The sequence below is a fragment of the Athene noctua genome, chromosome 1 (genome assembly GCF_965140245.1).
Source record: "Athene noctua chromosome 1, bAthNoc1.hap1.1, whole genome shotgun sequence".
NCBI lineage: Eukaryota > Metazoa > Chordata > Aves > Strigiformes > Strigidae > Athene > Athene noctua.
This window is the reverse complement of record NC_134037.1, coordinates 181,879,574-181,899,094: the sequence shown is the minus strand read 5'-3', so window position 1 is coordinate 181,899,094 and position 19,521 is coordinate 181,879,574. Positions and strand designations below refer to the sequence as shown.

Genomic DNA, 19,521 nt, shown 5'->3' with positions numbered 1-19,521 from the left:
CGGGTGGGTGGGGCGAGTCACGTCCCCGCCCCTCCGTGCGCGGGCGGGGCCAGTTGCCGTAGCTCTGCTCACGTGATCCCGGGGGGCCGCCATGTTGTTTCTTCCTTCCCCAGCGCCCGGCGGTGGCGCAGCCCGGGCTCGGGAGCGGCGGCAGCCCCCTTCCCGCGGGCAGGTACCGGCCGGCGTGGCGGGGTCGTCCCCTCCCTCTTCCCCAGCGGGTGTGGGCGAGGGCGAGCGGTGGCCGCTGGCTCCGGGGACAGTGTCCTGGCCAGGGCGGCCCGCGCCGGGGGCTTTGCCTTCCTCTTGGCCGCTGTTGCGGGGTGGGGGGCCGCGCTCCTACCCCGGCAGCCCGGAGGGGTGGCGGGGGGAAGCGCTCTGGAGCTGACCGAGGTTTTGTTGTTTTCCCTCCTCCTGGCTCTCCGCCTACGGCCGCGTTCCCCGCCGCGGCCCCCCGCTGCTGCCCGAGCTCTGCCGGCTCCCGAGCGCGCTGTTGGTGCTTGCCCGGCGGCTGTGAGCTTGCGGGGGGCGGGAGGGGAGCCTCGGCCGCCCCTTGCCGGGGCCGCGGTGGGAGGGAGCCGCGGGCGCTCCTCGGCGCCGGTGCGGGCGGCGGGGGAGTGTGGCGTGACCGGGGATCCCGTGACTGCGGGGCAGGCGGTGGCTCCTTCGGGGAAGCGGCTCCTGCCAGGCGATTCCCAGGCGGCGGCGCACGGTCGGTCTCCTGACCCGCAGTGCTTCCCCGGTACTGATAAAGATCTCCGGTCCGTTAGGGCGAAAACTCGATTTCGTACCTGTCCTTTCAACGCCTTTCAAACCGGAAAAAAAAAAAAAAAAAAATCCCTTTCTCGCCCTTTCTTGTGGCTGTCTGATGAAGAAGGACTTCTGTGTTCCCAAGGGGACCCTGAGCGGTGTAGTTGTTAGTTCTTCTTTTTTGAACCAGTGACTTGACTTTGCTCTCCTCTGCAACGGCCGGTTGCTTTTCACATCGTGGCAGCTGGCTGTACGGACACGGAGGTGGTGGCGGCTGGAGAACCAAAGGGCTAGGTCCAGATTGTTGAATCGCTTATGTCTCAGCGGTTAATGAGCAGTTTTCAGTGTTAGTATTCCATGTTAAGTGCATTTTATGCAAAATAATTGCACGAATAGCAGAATAGTGCAAGAAAAGTAGTTTTAAAAACCTATATTGGTGTCTTTTATATAACTTGGTACATAACAATTTCATTAACTGGTGTGGGATAAGCAAGTAGGGAACTCCTTGGCTAAATTTTGTTTTGGAATTAAAACGCTTGTCTGCAGATAGCATCGTGCAGTCTGCTACCCTATGTGTTGTTTTCCCTCTTTGCTGCTTGTCTACAGTAATTTACAGCTCCACTAAATAAGCATGTGGTTTTCATTTGTCTTTACTTTTAAAATGTTGTACAAGGCTGAAGTTGTCAGTGCTTGCTTTTTTTAGAGCAAGGGTTGTTGTGTGTGGCTGGCTTTTTTTTGGGGGTGGGGTGGGGTGGGGGGTGTTGACTTTTTAGTAGCTTATAAGGTAAAAAGCTGTAATGGCAGACCAGAGGGAGAGCTGTTTCTCAGACATACCCAAAAATCCCCATTTTTTTTTTTTCCTAGCCATTTTATTTCTAGAGAAACCTAACCAAAGGATGGTACAGTTACATCTGTGTTTCAGTATCGATGTGGAATTTGTAATGAACTGTATTTTTCTGTCTTGTTTCAGGTTGTATGGAGCCCTGTTGCCTTAATTTTAGTAAAGCCTTTTTCGTTAAGTTAAAAATAGGGATTGTGTCGTTAAAAAAAAAAAAAAAAAAGAGGCTTGCTCTAGCAGTCCTCATTTTGCTTTTGAGTGCTCAAACCGACCATCAGTTTCCCTAAATTGGAAATATGTGATAAAAAATCTCAGGGGTCAGATGAGGTACTAGATTTCAAGCTGTATTTTATGTCAATTTAGTAATAAATCATGAGAAACAGATCTTTCAGCTCCTTAGGATTGGAATTTTACATAAATGTTTCACAATGAATAAAAACTTTCCAACAGAAAGGCTTTTAAGAATTCCTTAAGGTTGTTTTTTTGGTTTTGTTTTTGGTTTTTTTTATAATGTTCATTCTCCTTGGTGTTTTGTTTCTGTTTTTATTCTCTACCCAGCAGACAGTATGTTGGCCTGGTACAGTGTAACCCACTTAATCCCTTAGGGATGGGTTTTGGTCACATAGTTATATTGGGAAGAATATGAATGCACAGTGTAGCCTGGCCAATAGAGGCTGCTGTTGCTAAGAGCCCCCAGAGGAAAAGGGAAGCTAATGCAAGGGAGAAAGATGAGCACATAGGAGCAGAAATAATTGCTTGATACGTTATTGAAAGAAGAGAAACAGTAACAGAGAAGTAGGTTGCAAGGAGAATGTCAGTTAACTCATGAACTGTTAGAAATGTTGGATCGAGAGCAGCCATAACTGACGATGTTTTGAAGTTGGCTGAGAATAGTAGTTTATTTAAATTGGGAGCTGCTCTGAAATGTCAGCTCTGATTAAATCAGAATAAGTAAGTTTGGTCATTCTACTTGAACATGAAGAATGAGGTAGAAAGGGAAAACCAGGTCTCTGCAAGAGTAAACTAACAGGTATAAATGTGGGTTTTTCTCCTGACAAGTTTTGCTGATTGAGTTTGTCGCTAAATGTAAGTTAGAATAAATTAAGTGATTCTGGCAGTAGGTACTGGGATGATTTAATGATCCAGGGGTTATGTGGATTTAAGGATTTCTTCTCTTGGCTGCTGCTTCTTTCATAGTCCTGAGTCATGCCAGGCAACTGTTTGAACTAGAGTCCTAAACTATGCAGGAGTTAAAAATAACCTTATAAAGAAACACCAGAATACAACTTTTTGGTATACAAATGAGTGGCAGCAGCTGTATGTCAGTTCAGTTTGGGTTGTGTTCATATTACAAATTATTATGAACAAACTCTAGTGATAATCTGGTGTTAGATAAAGTGTATCTAAGCTGCTTACAACTAGAGGCAATTTTCAGATAACCTGTCATCAAATTATTAAAGACTTATCCAACAGAAAACACAAACTACCTTCACAGTGCAATGGTGAAATTGTAGAAGAAGGAAGGAAGACTTGCAAGATGATTAGGATCTCCGTAGGTCGGGCCCTGTGCTTGAAGGGCTTCCAGGCTTCTGGCAAGCTAGGCAGCTGGCAGGTGGCCGTCAGTAAAAGGGTGTTCCTGATCACAGCTTTTACATTAGTACCCCATGGAGGGGAAGGTCAGTTTGGAGGCTGACTAATGTCTGAGCTTGTAATGCATTCAAAAGTACAAAGCATGTAGCATCTTGACTCCATATCTGTATGTTTCTCAGAATTGAGAGCAAAATCTTTCCAGGTTAAACAGGCTTGTGGCCTCTTAGGCACTAGAAAGCCCTGTTCTTCTGCCACTTAATTGGCCAGGGTGTAAACCAGTACCTTCTAAATACAAGAACAAGGATTGGCTAAGCAGAGAAAAGGGAGAAAACTGGCTTCTGTCCTTTCTTTTAGAATTTCTGAAAACCTGCAAATCTGCTATAGATAATGAGTGTAACTACTGTAGTGACTGAATATAGAGAGATGTAAAAACTCCACAAACAGTAGGTATAAGTGTAGAGAACTAATGGCTGTAGTTCTGGATTCTGCCCTTGCTGCTGCAACTCTGATAGTTCTTGGGGCTTGTTTTTCAGACCTCTTACAGAGGAACGTTTTGTGTAATGAGCCACCACAACTAACAAACCACAGGAAACAACTTTTTTTTTTCATGCTAGTCTGGTAAATATTGTCAAATGGTTTGTTAGTGTTAAAAAAAATTACTAATGAGGGAGGAAGTTTACACTATGTTATTAAAAGGCCAGTGTTTTTGTCAGACTAAATATTGAAGTGTTCTTAAACTACTGAAGCCTTCTTAAACTACTAATGTCTGATACCAGTGGTTTAACAAAATAAGATGTCTAGGCAAAGAAAACTGTGAATAAGCTTCAGAGCTGAAATGAATGTGTTGTATATGTGTAAATAGGGAGTTATGAAACATGGTCAGTGTTATTGTTATGCTAGTTATGGAACTGCTAATTCTGCTTGTTGGTAACTTTGAGAGTCTTTTTTCTTAAATCTTTAACAAAGATAGCCCTTGTTTTTTAGGGAGTCTTGGCTGAAAGCATGTTAGACTGTAAATAAATGTGATTTGTTGGAACAAACTTGATTCTGTCTTATCTTGGATTTTTTTCCTTTTTCAAGTGAAATGGGTGCTCTTTAATAACTTTAATTAAAGGACAGTGTACCAGATATCTTCAAGGAAACCTTTGGGTTTAGGCTTGATAGCAGGTGGTTCATCAGTGACCACTGGCTGAAAATGGTAATTGAAATAGATTTTCTTCCTGTTTACGTTAGAAAGTAGGTACAAGTGTAGAAACAATAGTCTGGAAATTTGAAGTGCCCCTTACATCTATTTCTTTCAGAATACTGAGGGAATTTTGTGGTGCTATTGCAACAGTTCCAGGTTTTGTTGTCTTTTATTAAAAAAGGAGGTGGGTTTTTTTGGTTTTTTTGTCGAGAGGTGACATTTCAGTTGCTATGTGGTTTTCTGTTTGTTATTATTTTTATGGTGTGCTGCTGTGCCTGGTATCAGTATGGTAAAAGTGAAACTATAAATTGGTCCAACTGACTCAGTTTGCTTAATAGTTTGTGCTTGCTGACATGATAGATAGAATGCAATTACTGTGTTGGCTAACAGTATTTTTCTGTAGATGTAACTTGAGTTCAGCACCTGTCTTCAGCCTTCATTACTCTGGTATAATCAGGTCCTCCTTAATCTATTAAATCATTTTACAGTAAAAAAAAAAAACAACTTACTAGACAAAGTTTGAGTGGTGCTGCTATGGTTTTGTAGACCAAAAATCTCGCTTTTCTTTGAGTGCTGTCTCAGTACCAGTGTTAAAAGAGGTAATTGCAGTCAAGATAAATACAGCTATGAAGCTGACAGACATGGAATTAAGAAAATCTAGATGGATAGACTGGGCAAGGCAGTGGTGTTTCTCTAAGCTTTGAGGGGCTGGGAAACAAAGATTTTGTAATGTGCACTGATTTTTTTTAAGTTGCTAATGGAAATGTTTCAGACTTCTAATTCAGCTCACTGTTTAAGAGGGAGATTGAGAGGTGACAGTTAAATTACTATTTGTATTATGGTATATGATCATGTTAGAAATGGCACTTAATAGAAACTGTTCCCTGCTTGTAACACTAATATCGACATCAGTGGTCTAAGAGAGTTTGAGCCCTTATAAGTTGGTAGATGCAATTAAAAAGTGATTATCAAAATGGGCCAGAGTGGGGCTGCTTTTTATCTGCTCTGTGAGTTTCTTTGAATATTGAAATGATAGAGCAACATGAGGCAAAAAAATCTCTCTACAGACTCTTCTGTGTACTAGGCTGAGACTGCTTTTAATGTGCTGCACAATTAGTTTAATGTAAGAACTGGAACAAATAGTTATCTGTAATTCTGTGGCGTCTTGCAGTTCCTGATGTTGGTTAAAATAATCAGATACACATTGGAAATTAAGGTTTTGTTTAGTTTTCAGATGCTGAATGATAATCTGAACTGTTAAAGATATAAAACTTCAGAAATACAGCAACAGAAGTACTGTTCCTTCTGAAAACATTGTCAAAAAACACATACAGATAAGTTCAAAATATGTACTAGAAGAAATAACATTAATTCTCCAGGCATCTTAAGGATTTTATTGTTGTTTTCTTTGTTGGAGTATTAAAGCTTCGTAATGAAGGGGAAAAAAAAAAAACCACCAATTGAGCTCTTTAAAAATCTTAACTTAAAAATGCAGCAGCCTACTGTGCTGAAAACTACTGTCCTGGTTCTACAGATACTCTAAATAACATAATCAATGGGGCTACAGATGAGTCCCTTATATAGTCAGAAAAACTGTAATTGTATAAAGTCTTTGCTGCTTCCAAGCAAAAAATGCTTCTTAATGCCTTTAAACATGCTGCTTTCCTGTTTCAGATCCAGCTTGTAAGTATTTACTTAAATAACTGAACATGTATGACACTTACTGACGTTGCATGCAACATCCCATTGAAATACTTGCTTATCAGCCCTGGCAAGACTGTTTTGTAGCCTTTGTGTAAAAGGACCAGTTTGGTTCTAGTTAAAAAGACACTTTTAATGGTTTGTGGCTGGTCTATAACTGTCTGCTCAGTGAAAGTATTTTTATGGTCATAAGTCTCCTGGCCCTCACTGTAACGGTCAGTGTAGCTGAAATTGTGCAAATCAATTTCTCAGGTTTTGGATACACAAAAGTACTAGGTAGTATTAACAGTGTTTCCTTACTTGTATTGTGTTTAAAATGTGGCTTCATGGAGAAATTAATGATAATAACTGCAGTTTTTCAAACTGTAGAAGCTAAAGAAACAAGTCCATAGTACCAGTCAGAACTACATCAGTCAGGTTTTTATTCACATTATGTATTCTAGGGAACTTGTGATTTCAGAGGACAGGAAGAAAAAAAGTAACTTGTTCCTACACTGAAGTAGACAGGGCAATAGTTGGTACCCTCTGTTCTCATGAATGCATTATTTAAGATGCTACTATTTAATGGTGTAGCTCAAATACCTTTTTAGTTAACTAACAGTAGGAATTAGGGAGATAAGTGAAGACCTTTGACCATTTTAAATATTTCAGCATGAACATGGAAATCGTGTGCAAGTAGGCTGGTGACTCTAATAAGGCTTTTCACGTACGTAAAAATGTATGTGTTCATATCCTGAGCCATAACAATTATTCCATAGCTCTGTGAAAGGTCGTGTGAAAGGTAAATGAACAATCTACTTGTAGCTTTTAAAGAGTTATAACATTGTTCTGATACAAACCTGTAGAAATGTTAAGGATTTATAAACATTGTTTTTACAGTATAAATAAATTACTCATTCTGAACAAATTTTTAATGGAAGCAGCCACTGTTCCTTACGTTGAGGCTTCAGCTGTAGATTGTCTAACAAGTAAACATTCAGAGATGGAAAGTTTAAAGACAAATAAATTGCTGACATTTCTTGCTTCTAATGTAGGCCTTGATTCTAAAGCAGCACAGTCACATGACTCAGTTGCTTGTATCAGGTTATTAATTCCATAACCATACTCTGTGGGTGATATATATGCCAGTAACACTAATTAGAACTAGCAAGACCACATTCCTTCCTTCAGAGAAGGAGACAGACTAGGCAACTTATGACCTATTTCCATTTTAAACAGACACTCTTCAGAGAAGCCTGTTTTGGCTGAATTTCTTTGAACTCTTTTAGTAATGGGTAGGTATAAGAACAACAGTTTTCTTCATACAGAAACTTAAGTTTGAGCTCTTTAAAATGAAACTTTGCCCCCAAGCAATTAAAAAACTCTTTTTACAGTATTAGATGCCATTACTGTAATGAGGGCAAACCTTGGGGTGGCACAAAACACTAATGAGCTTATTACTTTAAAAAAAAAAAATCCTTTAACACTAAAATCTGACAGTAAAAAAACTTCACTAATTCACCATCCCTGTGCTGGCAGCCAGGCTCACTAGCACTTCCAGGCCTTTTTACAGTTTTACCACGGGAAGTTGACACCTACTAACCGAACTGTGGGTGTAGACTTGGCCTCAGTATTTGGCATCTTGAGTACCATTTGAAGTAGCAAGGGTGAATTTGCTTGTGTAGTAGTTGTAAAGTATTCCATTCATTATGGCTGTTCTGCAAGGAGTAAACTGTAAAATACCAAATGTTTGTGTACCAATACCTAGTTGCCTGACTTCTAAAATAAAATTACAGCATTTGCATTTGTTCTGTAGATAACTGTCTTCCCTGTGAGTTGATTTAAAATTCCTTGTGTGGATGCAGTTTTGGGTAAAGTGCGTAGTTATTCCAGTGCAACAGGTAGTGTCCTGCTTTATTCCTAAAGCTTTGTCTTCACTTTCACATGTTAAAAGAATAACTTTGCTCATGAAATACAGTGCTGAAGTGACTGGTTCAAGACGTGGTCTGTTATAAACTGACTTCTTAAATTTGGCTGAGTCAGAGTTTTATTTAGCAAGCGGCAACAAGCAAAACAGCGCTGGGCGGCCGGGGAGTCTCCTGCTCCAACAACGGCCCGCAACCCCCGAGCATTTTGTTTCAATCTTATACTATGAAGTGTTACATAGTCATTATACACTTATGCATATACATTACTTGAACCCGCCTATTCCCGCTTCGTATGGTAATTAGCTTATCAGTCTTTCACGCTTGCGCAGAAGCTGTTAAAAATACGGGTAAGGGTCTCCAAATTATGGGTGGTGGTCGTTTGGGATGAAGGCCGTAGGTCCTCCTCACAGTGTACTTTTCACCTTTCGCCTGGAATGTGATGATCCACTAAGTCTGCAGCGTCCTTATCAGCCTAGGCCCAGCAGTCTCTTTGAATAAGGAGATTTATGGTCGTGAACACTCTCTTGTTTGCTTAATTGGGCATCTGCAACTCTTCACACCTTTTGAAGTGCAGATGCTTCTTCTCTTGTTGTTCCCCCCCCCTTTCTTCCTGTCACAATTCACACTATCATATTAATTCAATTAAACATTTGCTGTTAGTCTTGCACAACATACAATAGATCATATACACTATCATGTTAATTCAATTAAACATTTGCTGTTAGTCTTGCACAACATACAATAGATCATATACACTATCATGTTAATTCAATTAAACATTTGCTGTTAGTCTTACACAACATACAATAGTTCATATGACAGTTTGCTTTTCTATTGTCTTCTTACTGAATTTGATGAACAGACGATTTACTACCTATCACAATCCCCCCTTTTTCTTTTCACCATGTTGTTCATCAAATCTTTCGAGTGCCTGTCGGCTCAGGATGAAAGTTTCTTCCAATTTCGGTGTTCCCCCCAAAGGTTCACGCTTAGTTCCCATGATCATTGAATGAGCTGTTTCTAATCTATTCTTAATGATCGTTACTACCCTGTCAAATACACAAGGGCCAAAAGTTAAGGTTAAAATTAAGAGGATAAGTGGCCCTGCTAAGGTTGACAGTAAGGTACCTAGCCATGAGGAGTGACTAAACCAAGATTGATACCAACTCTGTTGCTCTTCCCGTTCCTTTTTTCTCTTTTCCAGTCCTTCCCGTAGTTTAGTCATGGTATCTCTTACTATTCCGGTGTGGTCTGCATACACACAACATTCTTCTCGAAGTGCTGCACATAATCCTCCTTGTTGTAAAAACATTAAGTCTAACCCCCTTCGGTTTTGTAGTACTACTTCTGATAAGGACCTGACAGACTTTTCCAAAGCAGTAATTGATTGTTCAATTCTTACCAGGTCCTCATCTACAGCCATTCTCAATGTTTTAAACTCTTTGCTTTGTTGTACCAATGAAGCCACCCCCGTGCCTACACCTGTTCCTCCTAAAATCATTAGGGTGGCTATTGTTAATGCTGTGAAAGGTTCTCGTTTAGACAAGTGGTGGTTTTGGGTAATTTGTGAATTAAAAACAAATTCTTCAGAGTGGTAAAAGATTTTAGGAACAATTGCTACCTGAATACAATAGTCTGAGGATTTATTGAATTGTTGCAATGACAGGCAGGGTGTCACTCCTATAGTGGAACAAACCCACTTAGTGTTCTTAGCAGGTATTAACCACTTTGCAGGTCTCTCTGGTTTCTGTGACTCCTTTCTATTATTCTTGGCACACAGTTGTTTCTTGTGCGCTGGGACTTTGCCTATACACAAACCTCTTCCTGTTATTTGGGTCAATGTAATTCCTTGCTTCTCTGTGTTCCATATACACTGTGCAGGGTTAGTGCCATTTACCCGTTTGGGTCTCTTGTTTACTCCTACAGCTTCATAGAAAGGTGGTTTGATCCCATAACACAGCCAACAATGTTCAGTAAGATTTGGATTTGTTTTGTTTAGTAATTGGTAACTGACTTGTATCATTTTCCAAAGGGGGTTATCCCCAGTGGTTTCATCAGATTTTTGGGTGGTTTGATTGCTATTGATCCTTGGAATTGTTGTTATGCTTTCCTCGGTTTCTTCAACCAGTTCATCAGTTAGTATCAGATTGGGCCCTACTAGTATTGGATCATTTGGGACTGGTTTTTTTTCTTATTTGAATAAAATTGCCCCTATCCTTTCCTGACTCATAAAGCCGGATTCCCCAACTTTTTCCTACGAGCCAACTAGAATCTTGGGGTTCAGTTACATTCAACATGAGATACTGACACCAGTTCTTTGGACCCTCACGAGTTGCTGTGAAACCTGGTCTCAGGGAATCCTTGGGAGGAATGATGCATTTGTCAGGTCCCCATTGTACCTTTAAATATCTATCCGGCCCTGCTTCTGGTACCCAATCTGAGGCTATAGTTTCACATCCCCAATACTTACAATAGAATTGGTCAGGATAATTGCAGTAGCTTTTTCCTGGGTTGGAACTGGGGCAAATATAAAATCCTGAGTCCTGTGTGCAAGGCATTACGGGCACAAGGGTACACAGGGAACTTATAAATGATGGTGCCCCTGATGTTATTACAGTCTGTATTTGCTTTTGGCTACCCCTTTCAGCAGTTAGGGTCCATTCAAAAGGTTGATGGGGCTGGTGGTTCAGTCCAGCCCGTGCTTGTGACATGTGTGTTATGAGTAGTATGCTCAGAATGTATTGAGAAGGGTGGAAACTCCATTTCTTTGTTATCCAGATAGTCCAATAGATCCAATAGAAGGTTGGTAGGATTCTGAAAGTTTTCACAACTTTTATAGAAGGAGGGCATTGCTCCTGTAAAGTCAAGGTGATTTGCACCCCTTCCTGGCCTTCGCTTTTTAGGAGCCTTTTTCTCTCAGAGTAGGGCTTGAAATTTTTCCCCACTGGTGTACGTCTCTGCCTCCTCTGCCTACTCTGTTGCATAGAGCAGCAGTGTGCTTCATCTTCTCGGCAGCAGTCGTATTCTTCAGGGGTACGTTTTGCCTCTACTCTGGTCTGCATAGGCCTCCCAGTTTTAGCTTCAATCTCAGACCCTTGACAAGGATTTTGACGTTGGTACTTTGTAGGCCAGTTAGGGTGAGTGTGTGTGTGTGTGTGTATATATATATATATTTTTTTTTTTTTTCTCTGTTGTTTTTAATTTTAAGGCCCAGTTAGTTAACTACCGTTCTAGTCAGTAATCTTGATTACGACTAGATCGGAGGTTTGCCTCGAGTGTATTATGAATCCACCAGCCTTCTTTACACGTATTATATTATATATACACAAAAGGGAAACAACTATGGGTTTTAATTAACAAAATATTAACATCTCACTCATTGAGTTCTTTTGTGGTATCTTGTACCTTGACTTTCACAGTGTTCGTTTAGGTCTTTCGAAGAGTGACTCGCAGATCTCCGGGAGAGCTGGTCACCTGCCAGGATGAATCTTGTATAGGTCCTTTCACACGGCTGGCATGTGTCCACCCCTTCTCAGCAGTTCGAATAGCAGTTTCTGTAGTGATAAGAACAACATAGGGTCCTTCCCAACGGGGGGTTAAGGAAGATTCTTTCCACGATTTAATCAATACTTTATCTCCTGGTTGAATTCGATGCATTGTTATGTCCAAAGGAGGCCTTTGTACCACCATCCCTCGGGCTCGCAGCTGTTTTCTCCTTGCCATTAGCTGTATTAGGTAGGATATTATTCTTGCATCTTTAATTTGAGGGTGATCAGGGGGTATTTCCAAATCATAAGGCATTCCATATAACATTTCAAAGGGAGAGATCCCTACATCAGTTCGGGGCTGGGTTCTAATATTTAATAGAGCCAATGGGAGGCATTTTACCCAGGACATTTTTGTTTCTAATATTAATTTGGTAAGTTGTTTCTTTATTTCTCCATTCATGCGTTCAACCCTTCCTGAACTTTGGGGGTGCCACGGGGTGTGATACTGCCACCGTGTACCCAGGGCAGCCAAAGTTTCTTTGGCCACCTTGGATACAAAGTGTGGGCCTCGGTCTGAGTCTATTACTTCTATTCTTCCATATCGAGGTATAATTTCTTCAAGTAATATTTTTGTTACCGTATGAGCTGTGGCTCGTGCTGTGGGAAAGGCTTCTACAAAATGAGTCAGGTGATCTATTATTACTAATAGATACTTACATTTTCCTACTTTTGGTAATTCAGTAAAATCTATCTGTATTCTTGCAAAAGGCCTTTGAGCCAAATTTCTTCCTCCATGCACTTGTTTTCTTATCTGGTGTTTATTTACTTTTTGGCAAATGAGACATTCCCCCACCACTCGTTTGGCTATATCATATATCCCGATACACATATATTTACTTGCAAATTGATCTACTAATGCTTGGGTTCCCCAGTGAGTCTTTTGGTGAAATTGTTTTATTATTTCGGTAGCTACAGGTTTTGGAAGGACTTCTCGGCCATCCGGGAGTTCCCACTTCCCATTAGGTTTTTGTTCAATTCCCATTTGTTTCAATTTTCCTTCTTCTTGTATAGTAAAGCTTAGGACCTGAAAGGTTTCCCCATGTAAGAAACACCACCCAATGCCTGGCCTTTCACATACGCATTCTATGCCATCTGCTCCGAAATCTTTCCAGCAATCGTAGCAGGGGAAGTATTTATCTCCACAATTAATGCAATGTTAACAAAGCGGCTCTTTTTGCCTCTTGATCAGCAAGGTTATTTCCTCTTATGAGAGGACTTAGCCCCCTCTGATGTCCTTTTAGGTGTACTATTGCTCCCACGTACAGCTTGTAAAATTTGTAATATCAAATCCTGATGTACCAGACTTTTTCCCTGGGAATTAATTAAACCTCTTTCCTCCCAGATTTTTCCAAAGGTATGTACTACCCCAAAAGCATATCTAGAATCTGTATATATTGTTCCTACTTTTCCTTTCAATAATTGTAAAGCCTTTAATACAGCATATAATTCACATGCCTGCGCTGACCAGCTAGGGCTCAAAGGTCCTGACTCTATCACTTCGAAGGTTTTTCCATCGATTATGGCATATCCTGATTTTCTTTTCCCCTCCACCACCCGAGAAGATCCATCTACAAATAATTTTTCTCCTTTTTCCAATTCTTCTTCTTCCAGATCTGGCCTTATTTTAGTTTGTTCTTCTATATTATTAAGACAATCGTGAAAGAGATTTTCATTAGGTTCTCCATATAAAAATTGGGCCGGATTTTGTAATGATGTGGTTTCAAGAGTTAGGTGGGGGGATGTAATGAGAATTGCTTCGTATTTGACTAATCTCGCGTCAGTTATCCATTTGTCTGCTTTTTGTTGTAGCACACCTCTGATATTATGAGGTGACAATATTCTCAATTCACTTCCAAAGGTTATTTTATGCGCTTCTTCAGTTAACAAAGCAGCTGCTACCACAACTTGTAGACACGTGGGCCAGCCCCGACTTACAGGATCTAACAATTTTGACATATATGCTACTGGTTTCTTTTTCCCTGCCCATTCTTGAGCTAATACTCCAAATGCAGTTTCTTCCTCTATGTTAACAAACAGGAAGAATGGTCTTTTTAAGTCAGGCAAACTCAAAACAGGAGCATTCACTAAATCAGTTTTTAGTTCCTCTAACCGTTCATCATCCTCCTGGGTCCATTTTAATAATCCATCTTTAGTTATTTTATTGTATAAGAACTTTACTTTTCCACTGTACCCCTCGATCCATTGTCTACAATACCCAAATAATCCTAATAATTGCCGGACCTGCCTCTTAGTTTTTGGGCGTGGAAGGGAAAGTATTCCCTTAACTCTTTCTGGATCCAGTTTCTTAGTTCCTTGGCTTAATCGATGCCCTAAGTATTTAACTTCTTTTTCTACAAATTGTAATTTAGATTTAGACACTTTCAGTCCCTTCAAGCTTAGAAAATTTAGCAGCCTGATGCTTTCTTCTCTCACCATCTCTTCATCTTCCCCAGCGATTAGAAGATCATCTACATACTGGACCAGGGTGAGAGTGTCTCCTACTTGGTAATCTTTTAGGATCTGTTCTAGGGCTTGTCCAAATAAATTTGGGGATTCGGTGAACCCCTGAGGAAGAACTGTCCACCGAAGTTGGGTTTTCCTATGAGTATCTGGGTCTTCCCACTCAAAGGCAAAATAATTTCTACATTCCCTTTTAAGGGGGCATGCCCAGAAAGCATCCTTCAAATCTATTACACTGTACCACCGGTCATTCGGGCCTAATTGACTTAAAAGTGTGTGTGGGTTAGCTACTACGGGGAATCTGGTAATAGTTCTTTTGTTGATTTCCCTTAGGTCATGGACTAATCTATAACTCCCATCTGCCTTTTTTACAGGCAATATGGGGGTGTTAAAAGGAGACATGCAGGGCTCCAATAATCCCTGTTTTATCAATCTCTGAATTTCTGGTTTTAATCCTTGCCTTCCCTCCTGAGATATATGGTATTGTTTAATTTTTACTGGTATCTCAGGGTTCCGGATAGTCACCATAAAAGGTTCAATATCTAATTTCCCTACGGTGTCAGGAGTGTACCATATTTCAGGGTTTATTTTGGTTTCATCTTCAACCCGTAAGGGGCATAGTTTAATTTTGAGGTTATGTTCGGTTGCTTCCAAACTAATTCCTAATTCAATCATTAAATCTCTTCCCAACAAATTATAGTCCGCTTCAGGTACAAGCAACAAGGATCCTATCCCCATCTTAGAATCTGTTTCAAGGAGCACATCTTTGATTACGGGTACTCCAAACGGTTCCCCTTTTGCCCCAATCACTTGTACTCTTTCTGATGAAATTTCACAACCCTGGGGCAGTGACTGAACGGTAGATCTTTCTGCCCCTGAGTCCACTAAAAATTCTATTTCTTGTTGTTGGGGACCCACCTTTAATTTTATCAAGGGCTCAGTTTGTTCTTTAGTCCCCAGTAAATAGAGCCCCTGACACCCCTAGTCTTCTTTAAACATTTTCTCATCCATCATCCTCTTTCTACAGTTCTTCTTTGTGTGGCCTCTATCCCCGCAATAAAAACAGGTAATGGCCCTCCTTTCTCTCCCCCCTTCCGATTCTTTTGATCCCGTTCTCTGACCTTCTTGTTTTCTTCCAACCCCATCTGCTCTCTGTCCCTCTCTTATCGCAGTTACCATCATTCTAACATGCCGTTTCTGAGTTTCATTCTCCCTCCGAACATAAACCTTCTGTGCTTCCCTAAGCAATTCATCCAACCCCCGATCCTGCCAATCCTCTATCTTTTCCAATTTCTTTCTAATATCTATCCAGGCTTTTGCCACAAACTGTGTTTTTAACAATGCCTGCCCCACCGGTGTATTGGGATCTACTCCTGAGTAGAGCTGGAGGTTTTTTTTTTTTTCTCAGCCTTTCTAACCACTCGGTAGGGGTTTCATCTTTTTTCTGGTGTTCACTAAAGGCTTTGTTTATGTTTTGTCCCCTAGGGACTGATTCTCTTATGCCTTGGACTACGATTGTCCTTAGGTCCTGCATGTGGCCTCTATCAATCTCATTCTGATTATTCCAATTAGGTCTATTCAGAGGCCATTTTACATCTGCTGCCGGACCTTGCTGGTGCTGTTGGTCCCAAATTCTCATTCCTGCCCTCCTGACCATTTCTCTCTCCTCGGCAGTGAATAATATTGCCATTATGGCTTGCATTTCATCCCAAGTGTAAGTATTCGGTCCCAAGAATTGATCTACCCGTTCTGCCACCCCCAGAGGGTCTTCCAGCAGATTTCCCATCTCTTTTTTAAATTCTCTGACATCCCCTGAGTTAAGGGGAACTGCTACGTAACCTACGCCTGGCTGGGGTCCCCCCATAGCCACCTCCCTTAAGGGGTATAAGTTGGTATTACCACCCCCCCTTCTAGTTTGACCCCGAGTTATTCTCTTTTGCTCCCTTGGAGAATCTTGCGGGGAATCCAAATCTCCTAAGTCTTCCGGTGCAGTCGGGGGTGGTGAAGGTGCCGAGGGCGGAGGTGGAGGAATGTAAGGAGGGGGTGAGGTATAAGCTTCATCCTCAGTACGTTTCTTCTTTTTTCTGACCTCCCCTCCACCCTCTTTAAGAGGGTATAATTTTACTCGAGTATCTGATGCTATCCATACATGTGCATACTCGCTCTCTTCTGAATTAAAAGGTTCCTTTGAATTAAAATAAATATTTAAAGCTTGGCAGACCCACTCTTCAAAAGACCCGAAAACAGGCCAATAGAGATGGTCTCCTCTAATTTGTTTGCCTCCCCAAACTTCCATACAATAATAAATCATTTTTACTTTGTCCTTACCCCGCCTAGAGGGGTAATTTTCCCAATTAGTTAATATCAATCCTAAAGGGCTATCCGGTGGTATCTGAGGGTACCTCGCCTGGGTTCCCACACCACCCATGGGATCAGAAGGCTTGCTCTTCTTCTGTCCCATCTTCTGGAGCGTCTGCACACACTCACACACTCTACTCCCCCTTTTCGTGGCCCAGTCCCTCGCGGGATATGGGAACCGCACTACCGAGGGGTCCACACTCGCTTCGCCCTACTGGGCGTCTCACACACCACGCTCCAGGCAACCCAACCCCAACCGAACGGAAAACCGGCCTATACTCACGCAACCCTGTGCGTCTTCGTCCGGGACTTCGTGCACAAAGATTATGGGGTTAACCGGTGTTCTTTTGTTTGTTGCCGAATTTTAGGGTTCGTCGGTCGGGGCTTCGGTGGAGCAGTCCTCAGGCAGGGGCCGCCGAAATTCAGCGGGGCGCCTCCCCCGTATGGGGCTCCGCCTGGAAACCGCGATCCGAGTCACGGCACCAATTTGTTATAAACTGACTTCTTAAATTTGGCTGAGTCAGAGTTTTATTTAGCAAGCGGCAACAAGCAAAACAGCGCTGGGCGGCCGGGGAGTCTCCTGCTCCAACAACGGCCCGCAACCCCCGAGCATTTTGTTTCAATCTTATACTATGAAGTGTTACATAGTCATTATACACTTATGCATATACATTACTTGAACCCGCCTATTCCCGCTTCGTATGGTAATTAGCTTATCAGTCTTTCACGCTTGCGCAGAAGCTGTTAAAAATACGGGTAAGGGTCTCCAAATTATGGGTGGTGGTCGTTTGGGATGAAGGCCGTAGGTCCTCCTCACAGTGTACTTTTCACCTTTCGCCTGGAATGTGATGATCCACTAAGTCTGCAGCGTCCTTATCAGCCTAGGCCCAGCAGTCTCTTTGAATAAGGAGATTTATGGTCGTGAACACTCTCTTGTTTGCTTAATTGGGCATCTGCAACTCTTCACACCTTTTGAAGTGCAGATGCTTCTTCTCTTGTTGTTCCCCCCCCCTTTCTTCCTGTCACAATTCACACTATCATATTAATTCAATTAAACATTTGCTGTTAGTCTTGCACAACATACAATAGATCATATACACTATCATGTTAATTCAATTAAACATTTGCTGTTAGTCTTACACAACATACAATAGTTCATATGACAGTTTGCTTTTCTATTGTCTTCTTACTGAATTTGATGAACAGACGATTTACTACCTATCACATGGTCTATAAAATTCTCTCACTTTGCTTTCTTCTGTGGACCTTCTTCAGTGAACATAAATGAATCGTTGCCCAAGTTGAGTGTGATGCAATACCCCTTCTGCACAAATGTTGGAGGGCTTGGGGGTTTTAAGTGACAGACCAGTAATTTGTGCAGTATACTGCTTAGACTGCCACACAGACCGCAGTCAGTGGCAGAGACACCTCCTAAACACGCGTTCTTGAGTGGGTATTCTTACTGTGAGTAGCTACACTTCACCTGTTTAGCATAGTCCTCCTGCTTCTGTACATAAAACTTGGTGTTGGTAGACTTCAACACTTTCTAGGTATTGATGTGCGCAAAACTTTCTGCTCACAACTCTTGTTAATGATTTTCTTAATCTTCACAGGTCTAGGAAACTGGGAGGATCTGTTCCCGTAACAATGGCAGCAAAATCATCACTCCTCAAAGTAATACTGCTAGGAGATGGTGGAGTTGGGAAGAGTTCCCTTATGAACAGATACGTCACCAACAAGTTTGATGCACAGCTGTTTCATACAATAGGTGTGGAATTCTTAAATAAAGAGCTGGAAGTTGATGGACATTTTGTAACAATGCAGATATGGGACACAGCAGGTCAGGAACGTTTTAGGAGCTTGCGGACTCCTTTCTATAGAGGTTCTGACTGTTGCCTGCTAACCTTCAGCGTGGATGACTCTCAAAGCTTCCAAAACTTAAGCAACTGGAAGAAAGAGTTCATTTATTATGCAGATGTCAAGGAGCCTGAAAGTTTTCCGTTTGTGATACTGGGTAACAAAGTTGATATCGATGAAAGGCAAGTGTCTACAGAAGAAGCCCAAGACTGGTGCAGGAATAATGGCAACCATCCCTATTTTGAAACCAGTGCAAAAGATGCCACTAATGTTGCAGCAGCCTTTGAGGAAGCTGTTAGAAGAGTTCTAGCCTCTGAAGATAGATCAGATCACTTTATTCAAACAGATACAGTAAACCTTCATCGGAAACCAAAACCCACTTCATCTTGTTGTTGACTTAAAGATTTTTTTTTTTTGGCCATATTACTTTTGACTAGCTTGCTCTGTAAAAGGATGGTGAAGGTGTAATAGATAAAATAACAAATGGGTTTCACTCTAATGTTAAATTGTCATAATCTGCTGCTTTCTTGGGGGAGCAAATGAAAAATTTCCATTCATGAGTGACCTTTTACTGAATTAATGACACTTTCTGTTCAGGAAGGTGTCAAGTAAAAACATTAATATAAGAATGTAATTTGCCAACTTTATTCAAATGATAAATACTTTGAATATAATTAAAACTTGAAAGTTCTAGAAGCACTACTTTGGAGAAACTGTTCTGGAATTCCGACACAAAGATACTTTTATATGGGTATATTTTTATGAAATCAGCATTCCATTTTTGTTTCACTAGAAGTCAGTTTCTTAACAATGCTAGATATTAAACCAGTCTCACTACATTCCTTTTGCTGTGAGTGGTACTTCATCTCTAATGTGTTTATTATAAGTTAATATAAATTACCTTCAGATTGTCCTCTAATTGCCTAATGTTTCTATAATTTGAGTAGGTTAAGTAGGAAATAAACTTCCTACATATTTAATGTCAATTTTCCTTTCATTTACAATTCTAATTTCTGTACTAATTTTCCTAGCAGTTTAATGCAAGATACTGATGATTTTTTTAAGTTAATACATGTGTTTGCCTTAAGTCCCATTCTAGGGTATTTCTGATCAGTAAGGTAAAAAATCTGAGTAACTGAAGTCTAACCATTTTTAGTTATGAAAAAGATACACTTTATTCCTTCAGCTTTAATAGCACTTGAAGGGATCCACACTATGACAAATTTCTAAGAGAACTTTTAGTATATAGCCTTAAAGTTCCAAACTTATTGTTCCCTTTAACCTGAGCTGTGAATATGTTTACCAGTAATCTCTGCACTGTGAAACTAA

At 41.1% G+C, this 19,521-nt stretch overlaps 1 protein-coding gene across 1 annotated transcript; it reads left to right on the top strand.

The window, feature by feature from the left end:
• The first annotated feature begins 49 nt into the window (after positions 1–49).
• Positions 50–18,888, top strand: RAB9A (RAB9A, member RAS oncogene family). The gene is made up of 2 exons (XM_074907098.1): positions 50–172; positions 17,949–18,888. Exon 2 carries the CDS (start codon positions 17,983–17,985, stop codon positions 18,586–18,588), a length of 606 nt encoding a protein of 201 aa, XP_074763199.1. The 5' UTR covers positions 50–172; positions 17,949–17,982; the 3' UTR covers positions 18,589–18,888.
• The last annotated feature ends 633 nt before the right edge of the window (positions 18,889–19,521 follow it).

Coding starts and splice junctions, on each gene's coding strand:
- RAB9A (XM_074907098.1), top strand. CDS start 17,983: ATGGCAGCAAAATCATCACTCCTCAAAGTAATACTGCTAGGAGATGGT.